Source organism: Miniopterus natalensis, chromosome 10, assembly GCF_054644295.1.
Source record: "Miniopterus natalensis isolate mMinNat1 chromosome 10, mMinNat1.hap1, whole genome shotgun sequence".
In the NCBI taxonomy this organism is placed as follows: Eukaryota; Metazoa; Chordata; class Mammalia; order Chiroptera; family Miniopteridae; genus Miniopterus; species Miniopterus natalensis.
The window spans coordinates 71,937,993-71,963,618 of NC_142090.1; the positions used below are offsets into that span (position 1 = coordinate 71,937,993).

A 25,626-nucleotide genomic window follows, 5' to 3' on the forward strand; every position below is an offset into this window, starting at 1 on the left:
AATTATGATTTTTATTTCTTTTTTGTCACCTTTGCCATTTATATTCTTTTTTTACATGAATTCCTCTCAACCCTTCACCGTCTGGTTCATTTTTCTCCCTCTGTCCTGTCCAGAAGCTCATCATCTCTGGTGAGGTGGGGGGTACAGAAGCACCCCAAGCCCATGGGTTTTCGCAGGCAATATGCCCCCTTGGAGGGAAGCCTAACTGTATTCCCTGCAAGGTTCAGCCTTGTGGCTCTCCCTGCCCTTGTCCTCCCCCCACTTTTCTTCCACATTGCTTTGTATATACCACAGTCCTCACACCTCCCTTATGCCCATTCCTTTTGTTGGACAATCTCCTCACTCAATCTTTTAGGTAGAAAAGTTAGTAAACTTCAGAGTTCAGATTCTTTGGAGATAAGTGGAGACTTCTTTCCTCCATTACATTAAATTGTTTTCTGTAAGCTTTACAGCAAATTGCTTAAAAAATTTAAACACATGTAGATGCTGAGACCCCAAAAGGCCACTGATGACTCCAGAAGCTATTGTTTACTCATGGAAAGCTCCTTCCATTCACTGACATCGTTGACTACATTTTCAAAGTAGGAGAGTAGCACAATTAAAGATTTAATTTTCATGAAATATAATAAAAACACTGCGAACAAGAAAGGAAAGAAATCCAGATTAATTATTAAGTGCCCACTATGGAGATTACCTCACATAATCTTCCTAATAACCTATGTGGTAGGAATTATGGTGAAGGTTTTACATATAGATAAGGAAACTCCCAGCGGGTAAGTAACCAGCATGGGAGCTAAGATGGAAGCACTTGCTTTCCAGCTTCCAGAACAGCCAAGGCTCATTCTGCTTGGCCCGACTCAGCTATTAGCCAAACTACATGAACTCCATTATTGATGTTCTTAATAAATTTGCATTTTCATTGCCCCACAAGAATCTGGGTAGGCAGGAAGAGTACTGGCTTGACAAACCAGAAAACAATCCTGAACAATTTAGAACAAATGCCGGGTTTCACATCCTTCCCCTCTTCTTTATACCAAATCTTTAAACTTTGAATTCACTCAGATGAACTGGCTATTTGTTCCCTTGAGCCCCTTTTGGCTACATATTTAGACTGAGGATTTGGTGTATCACAATACAAAGTGGCCTCAGAAGATAATTGTTTCTGAAGTTATTAGAAAGAAGGACGGAAACTAAAATCTAACAACTAAAATCTTTGGCACTCACAGAAACTCTTAGATCCTAGTTTTTGAGTTGATTCCTTTAGTTATCTTATGGGTGTTAGTGTGAATTTTTTAAATGTCCAAGGAAGACATCTGGACAGTGTGGAACAATAAATTTACAGAGTTGAGGGTTTTAAATTAACATTCAGTTTACTAAGGTCACAATTTTTTTCAAGCCTTCAAGTCCAACTTGCAAATATTTTTGCAAAAGTCTAGAAGTATTTGACTTATAAGAAAATAAGAAAATTACTTTTATCTGATCTTTGATTCATGCTATATTAATCTCAAAATGAACACATAATTTTTTTCTAAATAATCTCATATGGGAAATTAATTTAAGTTCATTATATAGTTCAAACCACGTTCTTAAACTTAATATAATTAATTCTTCCAAGCATTTTAAATGCCTGACATGGCAAATTCACAGCACTAACATGCAAGTAGCATTTATAAAATTTTGCTCTATATTTTCATGATGTTTAATCACTAATTTTATACACAGTCTTAAGAAAATTAATTTATCTGTGTTTCAACTTACACACTAACCAAATCTGTGTGTGTGTGTGTGTGTGTGTGTGTGTATGTGGCAACAATAAGCCTCATTATACTTCTATAAATTGATAGGAAATATTCAATAGGTATTTATACTATGCCCCATTAACTGTCAATAGCTATTAATTATGTTCAAATATGAATTAACAGTAAATGTAACTGGGTTAAAAATCACACTTAAAAATTGTGAATTGAATCTTTTGAAGTTGCACATGAACAATCCATGAAAGAGCTAAGTAAGTGCACATGAGGACTAGCAATGTGATCCACTCTTCCTGAGAAGTACAAGCAATCTGAGGGCCAGTCTTTATTCACTATTTGACAGTGTCAGCTGCAAACTTTATTTGTCCCTTTTACAAGGCCTACTCATGTACAGTTGCCTCTATTTCCACATAAATGTTCTATATTTGGGTTGCAATTATATTACAATTAAATTCTCAAAACTTTCTCTGCTTCCAGAAAACAATTATTGTTGGTATCTAAGGAATTTATTTTTTAATGTAATTTTGAACACTACCAGCATTTTATTATTACAGGAACTATGCACTATACACTGAGCCTGTGCTGAATTCATGGTTGGCTACACTCTTAGTTAATGCACTTTGGAGCAGAAGTGGATGTTAAACTTTGACCTTTCTCTGGTTTGTGGCCTCTCCGAACCTTTTGCTTTCTGCTTCCCAAAGACAAAATGCAGCACTTTAATAATTACTTCAACAAGTAGCTTCCTGATGGAGACACTTAAAATCGGTCCCTTTCATATTCAAAATTCAAGTCACCTGTCATATCTGGGCCTCAGTTTCTTCTCCTGTAATATTAAGTATTCTCTGGAGCTGCTTCTATTGCATTCATCCATAAGCATACTTACTAAAGTCTTACTAAATGTACCCTCAGCATTGTCTGAGGTTACAAGCCCTGACTTTTGCCCTCAAAGAGCTAAGGGCTTGCACTGGGAGAAGTGGTAGTTGTTTCAGTATGATTACATGACTTGTAGATTGAATGAATGAATGGTCAGTTGAGAAATGCCAGGCCCTAGAAAGTGGTGACCAGGAGATATTTCATTCCTGATAGACACCTGTTAAAAGTTTCAGGAGCATTTTTCTGAGTGTAGACTGAGAGTTGACTTTGGTATACAGAGCTATGCACAAGAAATCTACCTAGATTTTAGACTTGTTCTGCAGTATAATTTGAAATATGAACTTTCTGCTCCACAAAGGTGGGAGGGAGACTTATAAAGAACCATAGGACACTCTTTTTTTCAAACTCTGGGTTGCTACTAGAATTTTTTTAAAGTGAAGGGAGAGGAGAGGAGGGAGACTAATAAATGGTTGATATTCAACTAATACATATTGATATGGCTCTTAGAAACTATGAACAAATAAATATTATCTGAGTCCCGTTTCCCTCCACCCCCACCCCACCATGACCAATATTGTTTCTCTACCCTCTGGAGCTCTCCACCCAGCAACTACAAGAAAAATGCTTGTAGGAGGGGCCTTCTAGGATACCCTTAGAGCTTCGAGGCAGTGTTTGATCTTAGTGGTCAGTGCTCAGTGTTGTTAACTATGTTAACTATTTTGATTAAAAATGCTCATTTCACCCTGACCAGTTTGGCTCAGTCCACAGCCGCCCCCCCCCCCGCCCCCCCAGGAACGAAGGGTCTCAAGTTCAATTCCCAGTCAAGGTCATGTGCCTGGGTTGCAGGTTTTCCCCACATGCACCACATATGGGAGGCAACCAATCTATGTGTGTCTCTCTCCCCCCCTTCCCTTCCACTCTCTCTCTGAAAAATCAATGAAAAAAAAATCCTCCAGTGAGGATTAAACAACAATGACAAAAATGCTCATTTCTTCTGCATATGTATACACATTGGATCATGATATAAAATATATTTATTCTTGTGGATCATGATGGAAAAAATGAAAGGTATTTTTTTATAGGAAATATGAATATAGGAAGAAATCTTTTTCAACAAACTGCTTCCTCTGGAAAGAGATCACCCTCACTGGCCTGAGGCTGAGAATTTTGTTGAATTTATATTTATACTTACTCCTATGGCTACGATACTGGTTGTTCCCTTACCATGGTGATAACAGCTTCTTAAATTATGTCAGGAATAAAAGTAAATTGGTTTAAAGAATAACATTAACTCAATCATAATATAGATGGTACATAGCTTAAATTAGCAAGGTGGTATAAGAATATTGTAATTTTGGAGCTATCTCATCTAGCGAAATCTTCTATTATATAGATAAAATCATGGTGCCTGAGAAATAATTAATTTTAAATAGTCACCTGCCTCAGGTCTCATGGCTCAGCCAGGGATCAGCAGCTTTGGCTCACCCTAAAAATCAGGGCTTGTTAACTATTGGACAGTAGCAGAATATGCCACTTTGGCACACTGATTATTTTCAGCTGTAGGCACTTGAAAAACAGCAAATGCAGGCTTTCTCTCAACTCCTCTTACCTGCCTTAAGACAGATCCTCCAAAAGGAACTCAGTTGTCATAAATCCCCCTCTCTGGGAGTTTCATCGACCAGGGAAGAGTGACTCTTATCACAGGAGAGGAGACTAGAAGTCTATACCACATCCAGACAACTTTCTCACAAATTATCACAACTCCCTTCTATTTTGCTACAGGCCCATTTATCTTTCTTAAAAATTATTTTCTCACCCCAAGAGGCATACATCCCCTCTCTAACTTTTCCTATTAAAATATTTAAACCTGAATTTTAAGCCACCATGGGGAGTTCCTCGTTTTTCCCTGTTTATCTCACATGTACACATATGATATGCATGTTCATAAAATTCTGTTTTTTCTCTTGTTAACCTTTTATTACAGGAGTCTGAGCTAAAAAGGGTAGCGAAAAAATTATTTTTCTTCCCTTACACTGTGTTTCACGAATACCAGTATTACCTGTTAAATAGAGAGCACAGACCAAGTAGGACACTTTGTACATCCATCCTGAATGCTTGAGCACTTTTTTAACCTGTGGTTCAGAGCTAGTGACCTCGCCCCTCGGAACCAGGTTTTGTAAGGTAAGGAAACTACAGGGGATGCCCCAATTCATAAGACTGCAAAATGTCTCCCTTCCTTCATCATAGTGAATTGGGGGGGGGGGGGGCCTGAGGGTAGCTAGCATATGTGTAAATGCAAGAAGTACTTTCGAGCTCTCTGTATTGTACATGATGGGGGGGGGGCAGGTTTTCTAAGGACCTCAGGCTCATTTTTTTAAAGAAGGCGTAGACAATAGTATGTAATTCTTTCTTCAGAGCGCTTTGTCTTGCTGCACGGCTGGCTCCGTCATCAGCGGATGCTGCAATTAGTTTAACAAGCCAAGGAAATGCCAGTCAAGTGCAGCACCTGGGACCTCCTCGCCCGCGCACCTCGCCAGGCCTCAGGCTGGAGACAAAGCGCCCAGGGCCGCGCGGAGCCCCGTGGGGAAGAAAGTGGGTGCGGAGCCGGGGTGCGCAGGCCCCCGACTCCGGGGCCAGGGTTGCGCTAGAGGCTCGCTCGCGCCTCTGCCGCACGCACCCGGCCCCCGCGGCGCCGCCCGACCTCAGGACCTGGGAGGACGCCTGGGGTCCGGCGAGGGCTCGGGTGCGTTTGACGGTAACATGCTCGGCGCCGTCAGGTGGACGCCCGCCTGCCCGAAGCTGAGGCCGAGCAGTGACCGGTGCCCACCCCAACGGAGCTGGGCTTTTTTTTTTCCCCACCTCGAGAATCTTGCGAGGCAGAGAAGTCCACCAACCACGCGGGCTACGGGGCAAAACCCGATGCAACCTTAGGAGGAGGGTCACTGCTCGGCTCCAGCCCCGCGCCAGAGACAAATAAAATGGAAGATCCTCCTCTGTGGGGGATGCAGGCCCCGGATTTGAAGCGGGGGGCCTCAGGGAGGGAGGGGAGCAGAGAAAGGAAAGGCGAAGGCGCTTCTCCCAGAAGCCGGGTTCGTTCAAACCCGGGAGGGCGGCAGAGCCCGCCTCCCCCGGCTGCCGCCCGCTCGGTCGCCGAGCGCTCCCCGGGCGAGCTCGCCCCGCGACGAGCGGCTCCGAGCCGAGGAGGCGGTGGCAGAGGCGGTTCGGGCAGCCCCGCGGGGCGGATAGGCCCAGGCAAACAACACCCAGTCCGCCGCCTCCCGGCGCAGTTCAACTCCCACTCGGCCCGGGCCACGCCCTGCCGCCACCGCCCCCTCGGGCAGCTTTCCGCCTGGCAGCGCGGCTTCGGTTGGGGGCGGGAGGGAAGGCGGTGCCAGGGACGGGCCGCCGCGGCCCCCGGGAACTACAAGGGCCGACAGGCTTTGCGGCGTCTCCCCGCCCCCTTTCTCCCACCACTCAGCGTGCGTCACCAGGGGCTCAGCCAATGGGGGCCAAGCCAGGGAAAAAGGGCGCCCGGGTCCGGATGCGCCTCAGGAAAGGCATGCTCCCTGCGCCCGGGCAGCGGCCAGTGCGCCGGGCGCGCCAAGCCGTCCGGGGCCAGCGCGCACCCTCATCCGCGCCTCTCGCTCCCCTTAAGCGACAGGCCTACTTTTCTCCTTGGTGGCCATTGCGAGGGCCGCTGCAGCGGGTTTTTGAGGGGAGGGCGCCGGGGAATGAGTAGGGGGCGGGATATCCTGAGACAACAAGTTTGGCTGTATGGAGGGCCTGCCGGCAGCAGGCCTGCGCTAGAAGGCCGCGAGAAGGAGCGCCGGAGGAGCCAAGGGAGGAGAAGAGGAGCTGCAGAAAGAAGAACGCCGAGAAAGGGGGTGGAGAGGAGGCGGCCCCAGCGCCCCGGCCCCCGGCAGGTCGGCGGCCAATCCGCTGGGGGAAGGGGTGGAGAGTCGGCGGCGGTGGCGGAGAGAGGCCGAGGGGGGTGGGGAGTCGGCCCCGATCGCGCCGCCCTGGCCCCGCCCCTGGCCCGCGCCGCCGCCCGCGCCGCGCGCCGCCGCTGTCAATCAAGGGCGAGTCAGCCGGGCTCGGGCGGAGAGAGGAGCTGCTACGCCACAGCCCAGCGGCGGCCATTCGCGGAAAAAGAGGCAGAGCCTGTGCCAGCTACAGCCTCCTCCGAGCCACCGCGGGCGGGCGGGACCGGCCTCTCCTCCCGCCTCGCCCCCACCCCCACCCACCTCTATCCCTGTCTCCGTCTGAGGGTTTGTCCTGTTAATGCGGGATGAGCGGTACGTATTCTCCACCCCCCTCGGTCTCCTTCACCGCCTCCCTCCCTCCCTCCCTCCTTCCCCAGACCCTGCTCGGTTCTCCCCCCTCCCCCGGGGCCGCTGAGATGCTTTAAGGGGAGGAGGAGAGGGCGGGAGGGAATCAGGGGGAGGGAAAGAGGGTTGTGTTTTGTCTTAATGTCTGAGAGAGAACAGCCTCCTTTTGGGTGTTGCTCTGGAGCCGATGGGTCGGGTTTCAAACCACGTTTTGTGATACCCCCTCCTCCCTTCCCTGCTTCGCCCCCACCCCGCCGGCGTGCGTGGATCGCGGGTTTATGGAGATTAATGTTCGGGGGGGAGCGAGAGCAGGGGAGGGGGGAAGACGAATAATAATAATCCTAATAACCTGTTGTCTCGCGTGTGCGCGCGCGCGTGTGTGTGTGCGTGTGTGTGTGTGCGTGTGTGTGTGTGTGTGGTGGGGGTTTGTTGCAGATCAGAAGAAGGAGGAGGAGGAGGAGGCGGCGGCCGCGGCGATGGCTACAGAAGGAGGGAAAACCTCTGAGCCAGAGAATAACAATAAAAAAACCAAAACCTCAGGCTCCCAGGTAAAAGAAAACATATAAAAAAAAATTCATCACGAAACGCTAAGGGGAAAGAAGGAGTTATGCCCTTTAAATGCCCAGAAGTGAAGAACAGAATAAAAATGTTTATCCACTCAAAGCATCTGTCTGAGAGGGAGGAAGTTAAATTGTAAATTTATAAACATTTCACGTTTCAGGGTAACGCCGGTTAAAATTATACTAGGAGCTCAGGCTATATAGGAAAACGGTGTGTATTTTTCCCAAGGGCATTTTGAGTTTAGGAAAATAACACTTTTAAGAAAGTTTGGTGGAAATTTCCTTGTGTTTAAACTTTATATTACAGGATCAGCTTCCTTATTCGTATATCTTATTGATTTTGTTAATATATTTTTTTTGATTTCTGCCACTTCCTGAGTAAGTTCTGAAATGTAGAGCTGTCAAAATAAATAAGCCCCTCCCAGCTACTGGCCTCCACTAAATCCGCCCACTTTTTTTTCCCCCCCCTCCTTTACCATCCCGTTTTGGGTAGGACTCTCAGCCCTCTCCTCTGGCTTTACTGGCAGCTACTTGCAGCAAAATAGGGACTCCTGGTGAAAATCAAGCAACTGGACAACAACAAATTATTATAGATCCAAGCCAAGGATTGGTGCAACTTCAAAATCAACCACAACAGCTAGAACTGGTAACAACACAACTTGCTGGAAACGCTTGGCAACTTGTTGCCTCCACTCCTCCTGCTTCAAAAGAAAATAACATTTCTCAACCAGCTTCTAGCTCATCTAGTTCTTCCAGCAGTAATAATGGGAGTGCATCTCCTACAAAAACAAAATCAGGTAATTCTTCCACCCCTGGTCAGTTTCAAGTCATACAAGTACAAAATCCAAGTGGTAGTGTACAGTACCAAGTGATTCCACAACTTCAGACAGTGGAAGGCCAGCAAATTCAGATCAATCCAACCAGTAGTTCATCTCTACAGGATTTGCAGGGTCAAATTCAGCTCATTTCTGCAGGTAATAATCAAGCTATCCTCACCACTGCTAACAGGACAGCTTCTGGGAATATTCTTGCTCAAAACCTGGCAAATCAGACAGTTCCAGTCCAAATTAGACCTGGTGTTTCAATACCACTGCAATTACAGACCCTTCCTGGTACTCAGGCTCAAGTTGTAACAACTCTACCAATTAACATTGGAGGAGTGACTTTAGCTTTGCCAGTGATAAACAACGTGGCTGCAGGAGGAGGGACGGGACAGGTTGGCCAGCCTGCAACTACTACTGATAGTGGGACTTCTAATGGGAGTCAGTTAGTTTCCACACCCACCACCACCACTGCTTCTGCCAGCACTATGCCAGAATCTCCCTCCTCCTCCACCACCTGCACAACCACTGCTTCAACATCTTTGACCAGCAGTGACACCTTAGTGAGCTCAGCAGATACGGGCCAGTATGCAAGCACATCCGCCAGTAATTCAGAACGCACTATTGAAGAATCTCAGACTCCTGCTGCTACTGAGCCTGAAGCCCAGAGCTCCAGCCAGCTTCAGTCTAATGGAATACAGAATGCACAGGATCAGTCAAACTCTCTTCAGCAGGTGCAAATTGTAGGCCAGCCTATCTTACAGCAGATCCAGATCCAGCAGCCTCAGCAACAGATTATTCAGGCTATTCCACCACAGTCATTTCAGCTCCAGTCAGGGCAGACAATTCAGACCATCCAGCAACAGCCTTTGCAGAACGTTCAACTTCAAGCAGTAAATCCGACTCAGGTGCTTATCAGGGCTCCAACTTTAACACCTTCAGGGCAAATCAGTTGGCAAACTGTACAGGTTCAGAATATTCAGAGTCTTTCCAATTTGCAAGTTCAGAATGCTGGGTTATCCCAACAATTAACCATCACCCCAGTGTCTTCAAGTGGTGGCACAACTCTTGCTCAGATTGCTCCTGTGGCTGTTGCTGGTGCCCCAATAACTTTGAATACTGCCCAGCTTGCATCAGTGCCTAACCTTCAGACAGTGAGTGTTGCCAACCTGGGTGCGGCAGGCGTTCAAGTGCAAGGAGTTCCAGTTACAATCACTAGTGTTGCAGGTAAGTTGTTATAATTTCTCTTTAAGGACCTTTTATACAGTTTTTAATAATTGTTTTTCTATGCTAATTAGATTTGATCTAGACCTCTGAAGTAAACAGATAATCCTAAGGAATCTAAAATAGACAGGAACGTTATATTTTAATAACTGTAATCATTAGTGTGACTTCTTCACATTTGTACATTTTTAGTGTTAGGTTTTATGTGTTAAATTTGTTAGACAGTTTTATAAAATTCTTCTGTGGAGCAAAACTTCCTGATTAGAATCATAATAATCTTCTGTAATTTAGAGATCATATTTGAGTACACCTGAACTCTTCTGAAAGAACCTTAGTCAAAGCGATGTTTATATCTTCCTTCAGGGAAAGTAGGTCTAAGTCTAAATTAGAATACAGTAGTGAGCCTGTTGCAGTTTTAATTCTACTTTGTAATAAGGCTTACTATTAAATTTGTAGCTACTTCTCATGCTTCAGCATCTTGTTGCCCATGCCTTTGGTTTTATTATGCAGCATTGTTTTAAACTAGTTATTGATGAAGTTGAGAGATAAAATTTTACATTCAAAGTTGTTTGATTAACTTTTGTGTACATTTTTGCTAAAAGCGGGATTTGCTCAGGCTTTTGAGTTAATAGTCCCTCACTTATAAAATTATATTTAAGTAAATATTATGGTAGTTATGTTATTTATAGGTATTTTAATGCGAAGTTGGTGAGAAGAAATTGCAGATAGTAAAATGTCACTAACTAGGATGAATTGTGGTAAGGTCATTTTAAGACCAGTTATAAAGCACTTGTTATGCATAGAATTAATACTTTTGCAGTATTTGGAAAACTAGTTTTAAGTATTTTAATCTTTCCGGACCAGTCTTATTTTACCTACTCCCTTTTGTTTTCTAATAATTATACACTTTTCATTGATTCTGATTTGGTTTAAACCTAGTTGTCATTTTAGTGCCTTTGATACGTTCGGACCTCTTTAGTTAAATATTTGTGTTTTGATGCTCTGAAATGAATGAGCATATCACTGTTGAATGACCTTTCTTAAAACAACTTTCAGAAAAATTATGCTAGGGTTTTTTGTTGTTTTTACTGGTATGTGTTTGTTTTACATATAGTTAATACGTAAAGTGGATGTATATATTTAAAATTGGCAGTTGCTGGATAGAGGTCTCCAATTCAGAGATTACATGTTTTATTTAGATACCATTACCTCTAAACCAGAGCTATCCAGTAGAATTTTCTGTGATGATGGAAATGTTCTATATCTGTTTTATCCAGTATGTTAGCCACTAGCCCTGTGTGGCGATTGAATACTTAAAATGTGGCTAGTACAACTGAGGAACTGAATTTTAAATTTTATTTACTTTTAATTTAAATAGCCATATGCGGCTAGTGGCTCCTGTGTTGACAGCACAGTAGTCTAGTCAAGGAATATTTTGAGCGTTGTATTGTTTCCCCTAAAACTATTATAGCACAATTATGTAAGTGCTTCCCTGGATTACAGTCCTTAGCTTGCTTTGTTACTACTCTTTTTCTAAATATTGACAATCACTTAAGTATTTCAGAAAAATGTCTTTTTGGTGGATTGAATGACAGTTTGCATTGTCAATGCAAAAATTACTTATATTTCATCTTGTCTGTTAAGCATTAGTGAATTATTAAGAGAATCGAGTAATTTGTAATTTAGCTTAGATATAATCAGTTTTGTTCTCTAATATTTACAACTCAGAGTTTTTTCCTTGCCCATTGTGAGGGTAAGCCAATATTAACTGAGAGCATGATCATCTGACCGCCTGAGATTACTTGAATGATGCATTATTGTAAATGCAGGATCCTGCTTCTGGAACTGTAATATTGAGGGGGAGGGGGAAATGTGGTCAGGGGTTCTGCCTTTCCAGCAGACCTTCTAGGTGATTCTAAATCTTATTGAAATTTGAGAACCAAAGGTCTAGTCATCAGCAATGAACCAGAAGGCAAAATATGGAAGGACGTGGTTGTGAAGCGAGTTCATATGTGCCTCAGAGAATGGATTTTGACAGCAAATGCAACTTACAGTTTTTATTCCACGAACATCTATTGACTGGCTGCCTGCTGAGCACTTCCAATACTTGTGGTTAGTCCATCATTTTGGGGGAAGATTTTATTTAAAGAGTTTACATGATGTGGAGGGCACTTAAATGTATGAGGAAATTTGAACTTTGCGTAGTTGGATTTTTTTTTCTCCTGATACCATAGATCTTAAATTTTGTTGATGTTGAAGAGTATATGTTCTAATGGATATGCTCAATCATTTTAAGACAATAGCCATGTTTCAAAGACCTGAAATATACCCTGATTTCTACAAGTCAGTGCAGTTGATCTGGGCCTAGTTTGCAGATTTACCTTCCTAGCACAGTAGAGCTTGACAAATGTGTGCTGAATTAAGGTATAGAAGATGATGGAGAAGATTGCAATTTGGAATTGGGAGCAATGCCCTGGAGTAGTTTTAATGGAGCTAATGAAAGAGTTCTGATTTTACTTATTTCTGTTGGCTTTGAGTTTTAAAGATATTAAGAGTGGGACACGAGGTATTGTCTCTAGAAGGGAGAGTATGAGCAGTAAGTGCCTGTGTATTCCTTTTATAAGTGAGCCCTGGAAGTACAGATCTTTTACTTAATGTCTCAATTCACTTTTTTAGTACTTCTTTATTATTTCATACCCTCCTGCCCCTCAGGAGAATGGTATTATTTAGTTTTGTTTAATTTATGGGAAAAATTTGCTCTAAATATTCATGACAACTATTACCAGGGCTTGAAAAAAATTAGTAGTAATCAGCTTTGACAGAATGTAATGGCTAGTTAAAGAACAAGGGACTGAAAGCTTTCCTCCATCCATCCCATGTTACTTGTACTTCAGGATGTAGGGGAAGGGTCTGAATGATAAGGACAGAAAAAGAAAAAAAAATTGTACAAGGTAAATCGAGGGAATCAGTTCTTGAAACTGGGGAGCTTCATACTTGATTTTATGAAATGAGACTGTTAGTAACAGCCTACAGGGATCCTCTTTCCTTGATAATGTATCCGGCATAATGTGTTTCTGTGGTTTGGTCTCAGCTTGAAATCCAGAGTTCTAAGCTGAGCATCTAGCATTCAATTAGTTAGACTTGTAGTAGGAACTAAATACATACACCCACTGCATACTAGTATTTGTTTCCTTTTTGGGATTCTGAGTTTAACTTTGAGTAAAGGAAAAGCAGAAATCCTATGTTAAGTTAAGAGCAAAGGTAACAATTGTACTGTTGGTTTAAGAACATCCTTTGTTTTAACTAAGTGAGCAAAGTGGAAGATGTTTTGCTCAAAAAGGACTACCTGTTTTCACAATGTACTGTGGTAGCCAAAGAGCCCTAGGTAAAGTGAACTTTAGGAGTTACATCTCCTTAAAGAATTTAGAATATGCAGGGACCATTGGTATTTAAATCTGTAATTAACTTTGCATTGGCCAGCGATTTAATTTATTTTTGGCCCTAATCATCACATGTAGTAATAGATTATGCTTTTGCTTGACAGATGGACATTTCTCTATCAGTTCTAATGACAATTAACATTTTTATGCTGATTCTCACAAAAAGGAAGTTCATACTTGAGGAAAAGATGATGCTAGCCCTTCAAGAACTTGATTCTCTTATCTTCCTTTACTTTTGGGGGGATTTAAATTATGAAACCTGTGGATGTGGCAGAACCAAGAATGAGAGGGCCAGTTTTACATTTATTGCTGAAAATTGGAACCAAATAAAATAATTGACATTTATATTTAATTAAACTTAACTTCGGTAAAATCAAACTTACACGAAACATTTTTCCAGAGCTATTAAAAGTAGAAAATTGACTCAAGGTTTAATACAAGTATGTTTTTCCTTTGCCCATGTATATTCTATTGATTTGAATTTCTCTAGTATGCATCTTAATATAACATATACAGGTTATATAAATATACACAGATATATATGTACACACACGCATATATACCTGTTTGTATACATATACATATGCTCCTGTGTTTGGTGGTTATTTCCTTATTCAGAGAAGTCAGGTTTACTCCTTTAATCTTATTTTTCTAAAATCTTCTAATTCTATTCATTATAGATTGGAATTCATTGTGAGAAAACTTATATCTTGTACCCTGTACAAGTGATTTAGGTTCTGAACTACCAAGTTGGTTTTACCCATTAGATGATATATAGCCTGACCTTTAAGATTTGATGTTGATGTTGCCAAAACAGTATCTTTGCCTATTTTTAAGATTTTCAGAGAAGATGAAAAAGTACTCAGAGTAGAGCCACATTAATTTTTTAAAAGGACATCTTTGAGGGATTTCAGGTTAGAGAGAGAAGCAATTGGAAAATAGAGTTTTAATCATCTGCTTTTCAAACCCAAATCAGGGAATATATAATGAGTAATACTTAAAGAATACTGGAGCAGGTGTAAAAGCAAGTTGAAGAGAAAAAAAGAAAAGGAAACGTAAGCCTGATAAAAAAGGAAGATAGGGAAAAGTTGCTATATATGGATTTGGTAGAAATAACAGATGTACAAAATGATAAATTTATTTTGAAAGGATCTTCGAGATTATTGCACAATAGTTGTAACATTTTAGTATTGGTGCTGAAGTCTATAAAGAAATTTTGACTTTTTACTGTTACAAATGAAAGCAGAAATACGGGTAAGAGATTCTGCAGTGCTACATGAAGTACTCTAGGGATGACAGTGAGAATTGACAGTAAAAGGGGAACCTAGCCTTATATTCATCTAGATGTGAGATGGGATTGGACGTTCGTAATGCTTGTATTTTGCTACTTAGTGAATGAGAAAATTGTGGCAAAGATCACCTGTTGAACCATAAATTGGCTTATATAAGTATGTGGTGAGATAAAGGCTTAATGAAATTGTCGTTATCTAAGGTAACTTAAAGATAATTGACTGTTTCTCCCTCCCTCATTCCTTAGTGGTATTTTAGAAATGAAGAAACTAAAGCCCAGAAAGGCTGAATGACTTCCTGGTACTTTGTGGCAAAATGAGGGCTAGAAACAGCTTCTGCTCCAGTTGTCTTTCTGCTGTATTTATGACTTTGTTATCCAAATCCTTTGCTAGTAAATGTATCTGAGGTTTAGTTTAGGGACCACAGAGGGAGTGTGTCCAGCTTGAGTTTGTCTTCTCTCAGATAGACAGCCTTAGTATGTTGAATGCGATATTGGTGAAAAGCACAATTCTCTCAGTCTCCTTGTTATTGAATTAATTGGTGGAACCTAAGTGAAACTATTTTGTTCTTTCTTGAAAGAGCAAGTTGGGAACTAAAGAGATCAGTAAATTTTATGTGTAGGTAAGCAAATCCTCAGGCTGTTGTGATAGTGTATCGTTTCCCAAACTATAGTTAGAAATGGGTTCAAAAAAAAAAACTTGCGGAAGAAGAAAACAAACATTTATTATTTACCTAGTATGTTTTAAATTTGGGCTATTAATTCATTAAAACCCACAATATCCTTGTAAGATTGGTATTATTGTGCCCATTTTACAGATAGCCTCACTGAGCTCTAATTTCTGTAAGCAGATCTGTCCTTCCAGTAAGTGGTAGAGTCATGATTTAAAATCATCTCCGATTCCAAGGCTTTTGTTTATGTGACATAAGGTAAAAGGGTAAGTCCACAGATAAGGGCTATTTTTCACCCCTTTGTGTCTGGTGCATACTTAAATCCTTTAAAGGATGAGCAGTTTTGAAAATTGAAGTACTGACTGCATATGCAGTTAAGGTTTCTTCTAGCCCTAACATTGTGTGTCACTGAAAGATAATTATGACCAAACGTGGTAAAAAAAAAAAAAAAATGGTGAATAGAAAGTAGTGTGGCTGCATGGAGACATCTATGTTAAACTCAGACTTTAAAATACTGTAGTATGAGTGGTTGGCCTTTTGAGTATTTAGTTTCAGGCCAGTATCAGTAACTTAAAAATTACACATCATGGAAAAATTGAGCATGAATAAGCTCCTCACTTTTTAAAAACATCATAAAGTGCAGACAGATGAATTTGATAACCATTTTTAACAAAGTGTCTTCAATGAATTATCGAGTAGTTGGCCTTTGAGTATTTTTTAAAAATTCAGGGATTGTTGGGAGTCAGTATGGGTTCATTAACAAACTATGTTTGGCTGTTCTTTCTTTAGGGTTTCCAGATTAGTATACAAAGGAAGCATCAACACAATGTAGCTTGATTTCAGTATTGATAATCATGATATCTGTAAAGGCTCATATTTAGTTTCTCAGTTATATGAAAAATGTTGTCCATCTCAGTAGAGGCCTCTGGTACTGTGGTGTAGGATTGTATCCTTGATGCAGTCCTGTTTAACTCCCCCCACCCCCAAATGCCAGATAGAAGGGCGCCATATTTACTGAATTCAAAGATCAGACAAAGCTGGGAGGCATTGCTAATAATTATGATAGGAAATAGAATTGAGATTCTGAGTGATCCTAGTAGGCTAGAATGCTGGGCCAGAATTAGCAAGATAAATAGAACAGGTAAAATCCTCTATTTAAGGGGGAGGGGGCATTGTATACCTGCAAGATGAAAAACCTGGTTTGACAGCAGGGCATGTGAAGATGATTTGGAATTTATTGAACTTAGTATGAACTAAGAGTAGAGTGAAGCTCTGGACTTTGCACTTGTCAGACCATTTCTGCAATATTGTGTACAGTAGTACTAGGTGGCACGTTTTAAATGGCACATTGGCAAATTGGAAAGTATATCAAGAAGGATTCCTAGGATGAAGAGTGTGGAAAACATTTCATACTAGCAATAATTGAAGAGTAGTCATTTTTACTGTTCAAAGAAAACAATGGAAAGTGTGACAGCTATCTTCAAATATATGAAGGGCTGGGGTTTTTGTAATTGAAATACTCCTGTTTTGTTTGGCCTTGGGAAAACAATGGAATGTGTATTTGTTTATACACATAGACTAGAACTGTACAGTAATTGAATGGTTTGGTTCATGAAGTAGTGATCATTCTGGCATCAGAGGTTGGATGTCTATCAGAGACACTATAGAATGTAGAATTTTTTGTACTGTATAGAAAGTTTGATTAGATAAAGTATGAGTCGTCATCTAATTCTAAAATTTAAGGTTCTATGAATATTTGAGTACATGGTCCTGTTCTGGGTACTTCCATCCAGCATATGGTGAGAGTTCTGTAAGTTTTAGTTAAATTTACATGATTAAGTATTTAGGAATTATTTTGAGGGGGTTTGAGGGTCACATTTACCATTTTTCTTGTTACAAAGACAGTATACTTAAGATGAACTCTATTAATAAATGCAGTACTTCAATTCACAAATAGATTTTCTGTTCTTCGTTATACTCTTAGATGCTGTTTTTCTGAGTCATTAGCACTTTCATTTGGTGACTACCAAAGCATTAGTATTTTAAATATATACTTCAGTGTCCAGCATTGAATTTGTAGTTAGGATATTTTATGTCAGTAGCTCTTTAACCATAGTCATGTTCCTCATACTGTTACTTTAGTATGAACAATTACTAAATTTGAGTATGAGCAATTAATAAATTTAGTATGTAATTACTTTTTCTTGAATGGAATTGGAGAGCAGTTGGAAAACCTAGGATTCTAATGGATTTCCAACTCTGGGAAGCACTCACAGCTTCAGATATGTTAATTCCCCCTGTGGAGTAAGCAACAGTATGCCTGCCTTTTTGGCTCAGACTATCTAGCTGTTTTTGTTTTTTAAATATATCTTTATTGTTTTTGTTTTTGTTTTTTAAATATATCTTTATTGATTTCAGAGAGAGGAATGGAGAGGGAGAGAGAGAGAGAGAAACATCAATGATGAGAGAGTCATTATTGATCAGCTGCCTCCTGCATGCCCCTAATTGGGGATCAAGCCTGCAACCTGGGCATGTGCCCTGACCAGGAAGCAAACCGTGACCTCCTGGGTCCTAGGTCAATGCTCAACCACTGAGCCATGCCTGGCTGCGCTAGCATATAGGTGTTTTTAAAATGTTTGAGACCTGAGACTTGAATGGGAAAAGTGATAGTTCAAGTATATGAAGGTTCTCCTTTCCTTATGTATGGTAATGCAGTTAGGTTCAGGATCTATCTGTTTGATCAGAGGTGGTTCAAGTAATGGGTTTATTATTACAGTAGACGTGTATGGAGAGGCTTCCCAGAGCACAGGTATTTTGTGTTTTTGTGTTATTGGTCAGTCAGATGTGGCCACAAGAGGAGACACAGGAGAAAAAATTATCATACTCACTGGTCCTCGAGAGAGTTACTGTATGGCTGGAGGGGGGTCACATGTGAGGGAGCATCATGGGAGCTGACTCAGCCACACAGGTGGAGAGCAGAGAAGAGAGCAAGGACCCGTGGTCAGGTGCCTTTATTGGGGCATTAGGGTGGAGTACGCAAGAAAAGTCATGAGGAGATTTCACTGATGTGTATAAATGTTGTTAGGTCATAGTCAGGGGAAGTTAGGAAAGGAAACTTCTGACAGGAGCCACCCTTACACACTGGTGCACCTGATCACCTGGGCAGGGTATTCAGTCTGCTTGTGGGGATGTTGAAGCACTAGGAAAAAATGACATTTTAAAGTTTATAATACAACAGAACTAAGAATTAGAACTCTTGTCCGGTTGGGTGTGGCTCAGCGGTTGAGCGTTGACCTAGGATCCAGGCGATCGGGATTCAATTCAGGGCTGGGGCACATGCCCCAGTTGTGGGCTCAGTCCCCAGTCAGGGGCTTGCAGGAGGCAGCCGATCAATGACTCTGTGTCATCATTGATGTTTCTATCTCTCCCTCTCCCTCTCCCTTCTCTCTCTGAAGTCAATAAAGATATATTTAAAAAAAAAAATTAGAACTCTTAGATTTTTGCTTGGGTACTGCTCCCAATTAGCTATTCCATCCTGGGCAAACATGGTATAATTGGAGCTTTATTCCTTTTTTATTTGTAAATTAGTGGTATTCATTCCTTCCTCCTTTACCTCATAGAGTTGCAAAGATCAGATGAGATATTATGTAGGAAAAGGCTTTGAATGTTGAAAACTATGGAAGTTGGTAACCTGGTAAAGTCTCTACATGGCAAGACCCACTGGAAGGATGTGAAATAGTAAAGTGGAAGAATGAGTTTTTTAGATAGGGATATTAGCTTGAGTTCAATCTCAGAGGCAAACAAGAGAGTGTTGTATAAAGAAGTATCTGAAAGCTTTGCTGAAGTGCAATTAAGGATATGGGGAGAGGTTATCTACAGGTGGAAAAGAAGCAGTGTGCTTCAGCATAGCGAGAACTAAGTGTCTTTTGTGTGCTCAGTCTGTATGAAGCTGTGCATGTACTAACCTGTCTTAAAAGAATGCTTATGTTGGAGAGAGAAGGCTTCCATATGTGAAACAATTACATGGCAGCTGCTATTGAATATATGAGTGAGTAGTTGAGTACTGGGTTTTGAGGAGTGGAAAATGGGTATACAAGCTCAGAGACAAGTGAGATCACTGGATTGGAGTAAATAAGGAAGGAAGGCTTTCTGTGACAGAGATAAGACTTGAAACACCTTCAAGATCAGATTGGAAAGTGGACAATTTGAGATTTGAGGATAGAGAGGTGAAGAGAGGATGTCTTCAGCCAAGTGGTTGAACATGGAATGAAAAGCATAAAGCCTTCACGTGGAAGCTTATGGCTCACAAAAGGCATGGTGTTCTCTGTCTCTGCTCTGGAGATGCACAGTGGTCTCTCAGATTATCTCAGGGTATGCCAAGGGAACAGCCGGCTTCGGCCAGAGAAGATGTGCTCATTGGATTGTTTCCTGACATTCTGTGTGAAGACAAGATTCTGCCAAAATAATAAAAATACGTTTGAAAAACATGAATCTAGTTGATGGAAGCGATTGAGGGGAAAGATCTGAGCTGGAAATAATATTAGAGTATTTCTCTATAGATAAAAGTGTGGAAGAGTTATAAACCCAGTAAAAAAGTTGTTGGAGAAATTTAGTCATGAATTCAAAATGACCTCTAGAGTGGGTATGGCAGTGAAGTTGCTTAATACAAAAAAGAGGTGGTCTAATTTCTCTTTAGGTTAACCAGTGTCACCCCAGTCAATTTAATAAAAAGGAAAAAAAGCTGCTCTTTGTACACAGAATGGTGACAGGAAAGAAATGGTCATGGGTTAGGTAAAAATAGCAGGTTCACTTGTTCTTTTTCTCTGCTGCACTCAGGCATGGATGGCGTTGAGAGACCCAATGCATGAGGCGTGCCGGCTGTTCTTGCGGAATATGTGATCTGTTATGGCATTTCTTCGCTTCTAAGATGTAACTCCCCCCCTCCCCCATTTTAACATCTTTGACATTGAAATGCACCTTATAATCATGGGCATGTCACAGTTTAATTAGAAGAATTTTTTTTTTCTTATGATTGCTTGCATCTTAGACTTAATGGAATATGATGAATATATAGTTAATTAAATTACAGTGTGGTGTTTGGTTTGTAGAAGCTATGAATGAACTGTTATAGAAGCCCAGAGAAAAGAAAAACTAGTTCTGCTTATAGGGTTCTGGGAGTGTTTTCATGGAGAGGGTGATAACTGGACTTGGCCATAAAGAATGACTAAAAGTTTGCCAGGTTGGGATGAGAAGGGTCATTTCAGATTATGTTGGACTTCACATGCAGTTTGGAAATTCAATTAAGGAGTCTTCTATAAACATTGCAAAACTCACGCTTGGATCAAGGGATATTAGTACACATTAAAGTGGAATTGTGCAAGGGCTATCATTCATATATATATGTGTGTGTGTATATATATATATATTCTCACACATTGATGAACATTGCTCAGTACATACCCTGATATTGAATAAGGGGGACAGGACACAGGTGGTGAACTTTGACTTCATAGAAGACTGGGATGGATGGATCCTTACAATAGATTCAAGATGCGTATTTGAAAAGGAATGAGAGAGTTTATGATCATAAAAGGAAAAGTGATTAGTAAAATGAAATAAGAGGAACTTACATCTGATTGTTTCATATGTTTTGGTAGACAGTTGCAGGTGAGAATCTTAGCAGTGACAGGAGTTTTGATAAGAGAAATTGAAGATATTTAAAGTTTTCAGGTGGTTTCTGTTCTTAATGTGGCCAATCAGAGAGGGTTTAGTACAGTTCTATAAATAATGAGTCAAGTTACCATAGCTTTTTGTTCACAGAGACGAAGCTGCTTTTGCACAGGAGTATAGGAACCAGATAGTGATCTGTGCTGTGGTAAGTGGGTACCTGTGCCTGGTGTGGGGTTGGGGGAGGAGGTGGAAAAATCCTGTTCAGTTCTAGTTGAGGGTGTCTAGGCCAGGGAGTTAAGGGAGAAGAGGGAAAAGACTAGATGCATATGGTGATGAATAGTAACTGGATTTATATAGGGGAAATAATTATACTTAAAGTAGTTTGTAAATTCTATATGTATTCCCATATAGTTAAGCCTGCATATGAACCAGTTTGAGATGTTAACATTGAACAGATATTTGTCATAAATACTAAAAACTATAATATGCTTGTTGAAGCAGTAATTTGATTTGTGATTTTATTAATACAGTTTTATGAAGTTAAAGCACATTGTATATTTATTTTTAGAATTTCTCTCACCTTTCGTCCTCATTAGTAGGATGTCATTATCTATATTGATTGTAATGATCGGCAGATAAATTATATTAGTAACCTCTTGATAGACTTCCATCCGCATCGTGGACTCTCTGCTGGCAGACTATATCAGTTAAATTTAGTCAGCAAATAGGTACTCAGTGTCTGTGTTGTGTGTGAGTCTTGGATTCATTATAAAGTTGAATAACATGGGATTGAATTCCCACTTCCGTAATGTTCTAGTAGGGAAAGAAATCGTATAATTTTCTTTCATGAATGAAACAAGAAGTAAAAGCGTTCTTCTTTAACCCTCATGTTTATTTTATATTTGGCTCACATTTACTGCATGTTTATAGTATGCCAGATACTGTAAGCAGCACTTGATAAATTAATTCATTTACTCCTCAGAACACCCAGGAAGTTATTATCAGGTACAAAAACTGAGGCCTAGAGTGGTAAAGAACTTGCTCAAGGCCACATAATCCGAACACATTGTTTCTAGAACCTGTTCTTGAACCATTACCACTTACTGTCTCTCCGTATATACTTCCTATGTCTGTGTTTTCTATGAATATTTGTAGAATTAATTCATTGTTTGTCTCTTACGTGTCGGACACTGTGCTTAATATTTTATGTTCATTAACTGATTTAATTTTTGCAATTCTATAGAGAAGGTAATGGTGGTGACTGCAATTTATAGAATAGGATACTAAGGCTGTCAGAGGTTAATATCTTGGCCAAGGTCATATAAGGTCATATAGTATGTTAGGCAGCTGGTAAGCAAGAATACTTTATAAGGCTGGTCTAGGGTAACTATCACCTACCTTTACAGCTAAGCAATACTATTTTAAATATCTTACAGTAACTTCTATAGTAAATTCAGCAGGCATGCATTTCTATATCTTCAGCTGAACGCTGTTTACTCTCTAGGACAGCGATTTTTAGCCGTTTTCATCTTATGGCCCACATAAACTATGAAAATTCTGTTGCACACCAAAAAATATTATATTTTTTGCCTATCTGACATACACACACACAAAAAGGTATAATTGTGACTTACTTACAAAAAGAAAAAGAATAATAGTAATTACCCACCCTTTTTGTTCCAAAGTGACTTTTTAAAAACTCAGGTGCCTATACTGTACATAAGGATTTCTGGTACCAAGAATTAACCAATCAGATGCAACCTTATTATGCACTATGACCAATAAGATGCAATTCTGTTATATGACCTATATATTTATGGTTCAAGAGAGGGCATTCACTTTGGATGGCTATGGTTGTGTTGGCTGTTGTCATTTTTTTTATTTGACAGTCTAAGGGAAAAGAGATCAGTGCCTCTGACTAAACAGGAATTTTTTAAAAGGGGATTTCAGAAGAATTTTTAATGTAATATTTGCTTGGGTTTCATTTGTTAATTTAAATGATAGAAATTTTTTTAAAAGTGTATATTTAATCACCCACAACTACTGTGAAATAAAAGCTGTTTTGGAAATTATATCTTCAAAAGGTTTTGTGAGGTCTAGCACTCTTTTATACATAAGTTGGGGGGAAAACAAAACAAAGACAATTGTGCCTTTAAATACCACCTACAAGTATTCCCAGTAAGGAATTTGTTTCATTAGTTATTAAGAATCCTACATGCTTTTCCACATGTTAACCCAGTTGTTACAGTAAATACCACTGAGTAATCAGTCCCCAGTGGTTAGCAATAGCTAACTATTTGTTTCTACATAAATCATACTATAGCTTTAACTTAAAATAAAGGAGATTTTGGCCCTGGTGAAAATAGCAAAGGGCAAGAATCAAGATGAGGCTCCAGTTCCCTGGTCTGTAATGTGAGCATGTCCTTTAGCTTTCTTGAGCCTTAGTCATAATCACTATAAAATGAAGATAACAGGCTGCCTACTGCACAGGTTTTTTCTGCAGATTAAATGGAGTAACGTGTGAAAATGTTTTGTAGATGCCAAAGCACTAAATAGATGTAAACTATTGTTAATTTTTATAAATTTGCTCTTATTCTCTTTTTCTAAATAAATATGTGTATGTGTTTAGCATTTTGCAGTCTCATTTTCTATTAGATGGCCCTTTTTTTAAAATCTGCAGCATACAGTGCGATGCTGGTATACAGTGAGTGTTGAATAATATCCAGGAGAAATGACACTTCTCTATTACTTAGCTTAATTAGGTGTGTTACTTATGGGTTTTATTTTTTGTATTCTGATACTTTGACATCTGGGGCCTTGCTGATTCCGGGGGGACTGCCCCTTCCAGGATTAACCAAATCCAAGAGATAGTAAACAACTCCCCCTTGAATGTGTTTTTCAAATACAAACCAACCAAGTCAGAGCCCACTCCCCAACTACATCCTTTGTCAGCCCTTACACTTCAGGCCACTGTTCTCCTACTCTAATCACCACCCCAGAGCCAGGTACCAACTAGGAACAGCCCCTATGCCCCGGAGCCTCCTGAAATTATTAGAACTAGCCAATCCTAAGCCTCTTTCTCTTGCCTCTCCTTTTCCTTCCTGTGGAAATCTCAATAAAGGCTCTTGCTCGCAATTTCTCCTGCTCTCTGCCTCCTAACAACCCTGGTACTTCCCTGTGTGGCACCTGTGGCATGGTGTGCCCCCTCCTCTTGGGAACTGTGAATAACAAACTATCTTTTCAGTGGCAATCTTCTCATCTCAGTCTTACTGTACCTCAGAATTTCTATTAATACATTATATTTTAAAATGTAAGCTACTGACTCAATCCTACGGTAGTCTTATCATTAAGAAGTAGTATTAAATACTGTTAAATTTAAAGGTTTCTTTAGAAGTAACTTAGATTCAGAATGGTATTGAGATATAAATGTTTGTGTGCGTGTATATGTCTGTGTGTATATACACTTATATGTATGTATGTACATAATACTTTTTATTTAACCTCATTAGAAAATGACAGAAATTCTGATCTCTAAGCAACCTTTATAGATCAGCTTTGGTCAGCTCTTTCTAAGTGAAAAAACTGAGGCCCAAAGTGGATATGTAGTCCACATCTGTAGTTGTTGGCAAAGCCAGGATAACCCAGGTCTAACTCCTTGAGGCTTAAATAGACATGTCATAAGCTTTTTCATTAGGAAGAAAATTATAGGCACATTTTTTTTGTTTCTTCCCTCTCAAGAGAATATAGTCATAAAGTTAATTTTGTTTTCTCCTGTCCCAAGTGGCCGTGGTTTGGTTGCCAAGTAACTATTCCAGTTGATACAGTTTTTTCATCTAACAAAACTGAAATTTAATATAGCTATTTAAATTGTATTTCATAAACTTTTAAATAATAGAATCTAGATATTTATGTCTAAAATTCACTCATTTTTGTATCTCAGCTCTTTCTCTTTTTCTTTTTAATTTTGTTTTTGATGTTGCAAACTTAGAAACTTGTAACAACCTGTAAGCTAGGGGCTTTGTTTTAACCATTTTCTAGTATTTGAATTTTTATCTTAAATTTGACTGGATCAAATAATCATACTATGAACTGAGAAAATATGGGGAGAAATTGTTGAGAGACCAGTGAATTATGTTAACCAAAAAATGAGGTAGAAATTTAAGTGAGTTTTTCTTAGTGGACTTTTGTGTGTTTTTGATAGATACATTATTAATAGGTAAATAGTTTCCTGCTGTGTTCTGTATTGTTGGGTCTTTCTATAAATACTGGATCAAGTTTGGTTTTCCACATTTGAAGAAAGTAATTAAGCAGGGTATAATATTGAGGAAGGATGTTAAATTTAAGTCCGTCCATAAAAATCTTTCATATACTACCTTCCTCGTAGCTTGTTCTAGAGTTGCATGTTAGCTGCTTCCCGGGGATCCTCTGATACACTAAGAGAAATTATAGTTTTTGATCATAGAATAAAGCACTTAGCAGCTTCTATATAGTACGTTAAATCATGGAAGTATGATGTAGAATAATCTGTTTAGAACTCTTGGATTTATTTTATTTGTTTTTTATTGATTTGAGAGAGAAAGAGAGAAAGAAATGTCCATTTGTTGTTTTACTTATTTATCCATTCATTGGTTGCTCCTTTGTGCCCTGACCAGAGATTGTACCTGCAGCCTTGGCGTATCAGGACGACATTCTAACCAACTGAGTTACCCAGCCAGCGAGGGGACTCCTGGATTTTAAAACATTTTTCCGTCCTCTGCCATATTTACTGTGTACTCTTTTCTTGCCAGCTCTTATACCTGGTCTGTTGGAGGCCCTGAGGTGTTCTTGTTGCCACAACTTTCAGGTTTTGTAGTGAAAAATAAACAGCTATAAATGGGAGCTAAATAATGGTCCACTGTACTACTTCTAATAGTACCATGATCATCTTGACTTCCTCCAGTGTGCATTGACAGTGCCTTGCTTCGTAAATATTTGTCTAAGTAGGTGCAGCTCTTCTG

General features: G+C 40.0%; 1 protein-coding gene across 1 annotated transcript in view; it reads left to right on the forward strand.

Moving 5' to 3' along the window:
* Positions 1-7,399: 7,399 nt before the first annotated feature.
* SP4 (Sp4 transcription factor) overlaps positions 7,400-25,626 on the forward strand; it is a 49,319-nt gene continuing 31,092 nt past the window's right edge. Inside the window, exons 1-2 of the mRNA XM_016217045.2 lie at positions 7,400-7,503; positions 8,009-9,563. Coding sequence (XP_016072531.2) covers positions 7,432-7,503; positions 8,009-9,563 — 1,627 coding nt within the window. The 5' untranslated portion in view covers positions 7,400-7,431. The remainder of the gene's footprint in view (positions 7,504-8,008; positions 9,564-25,626) is intronic.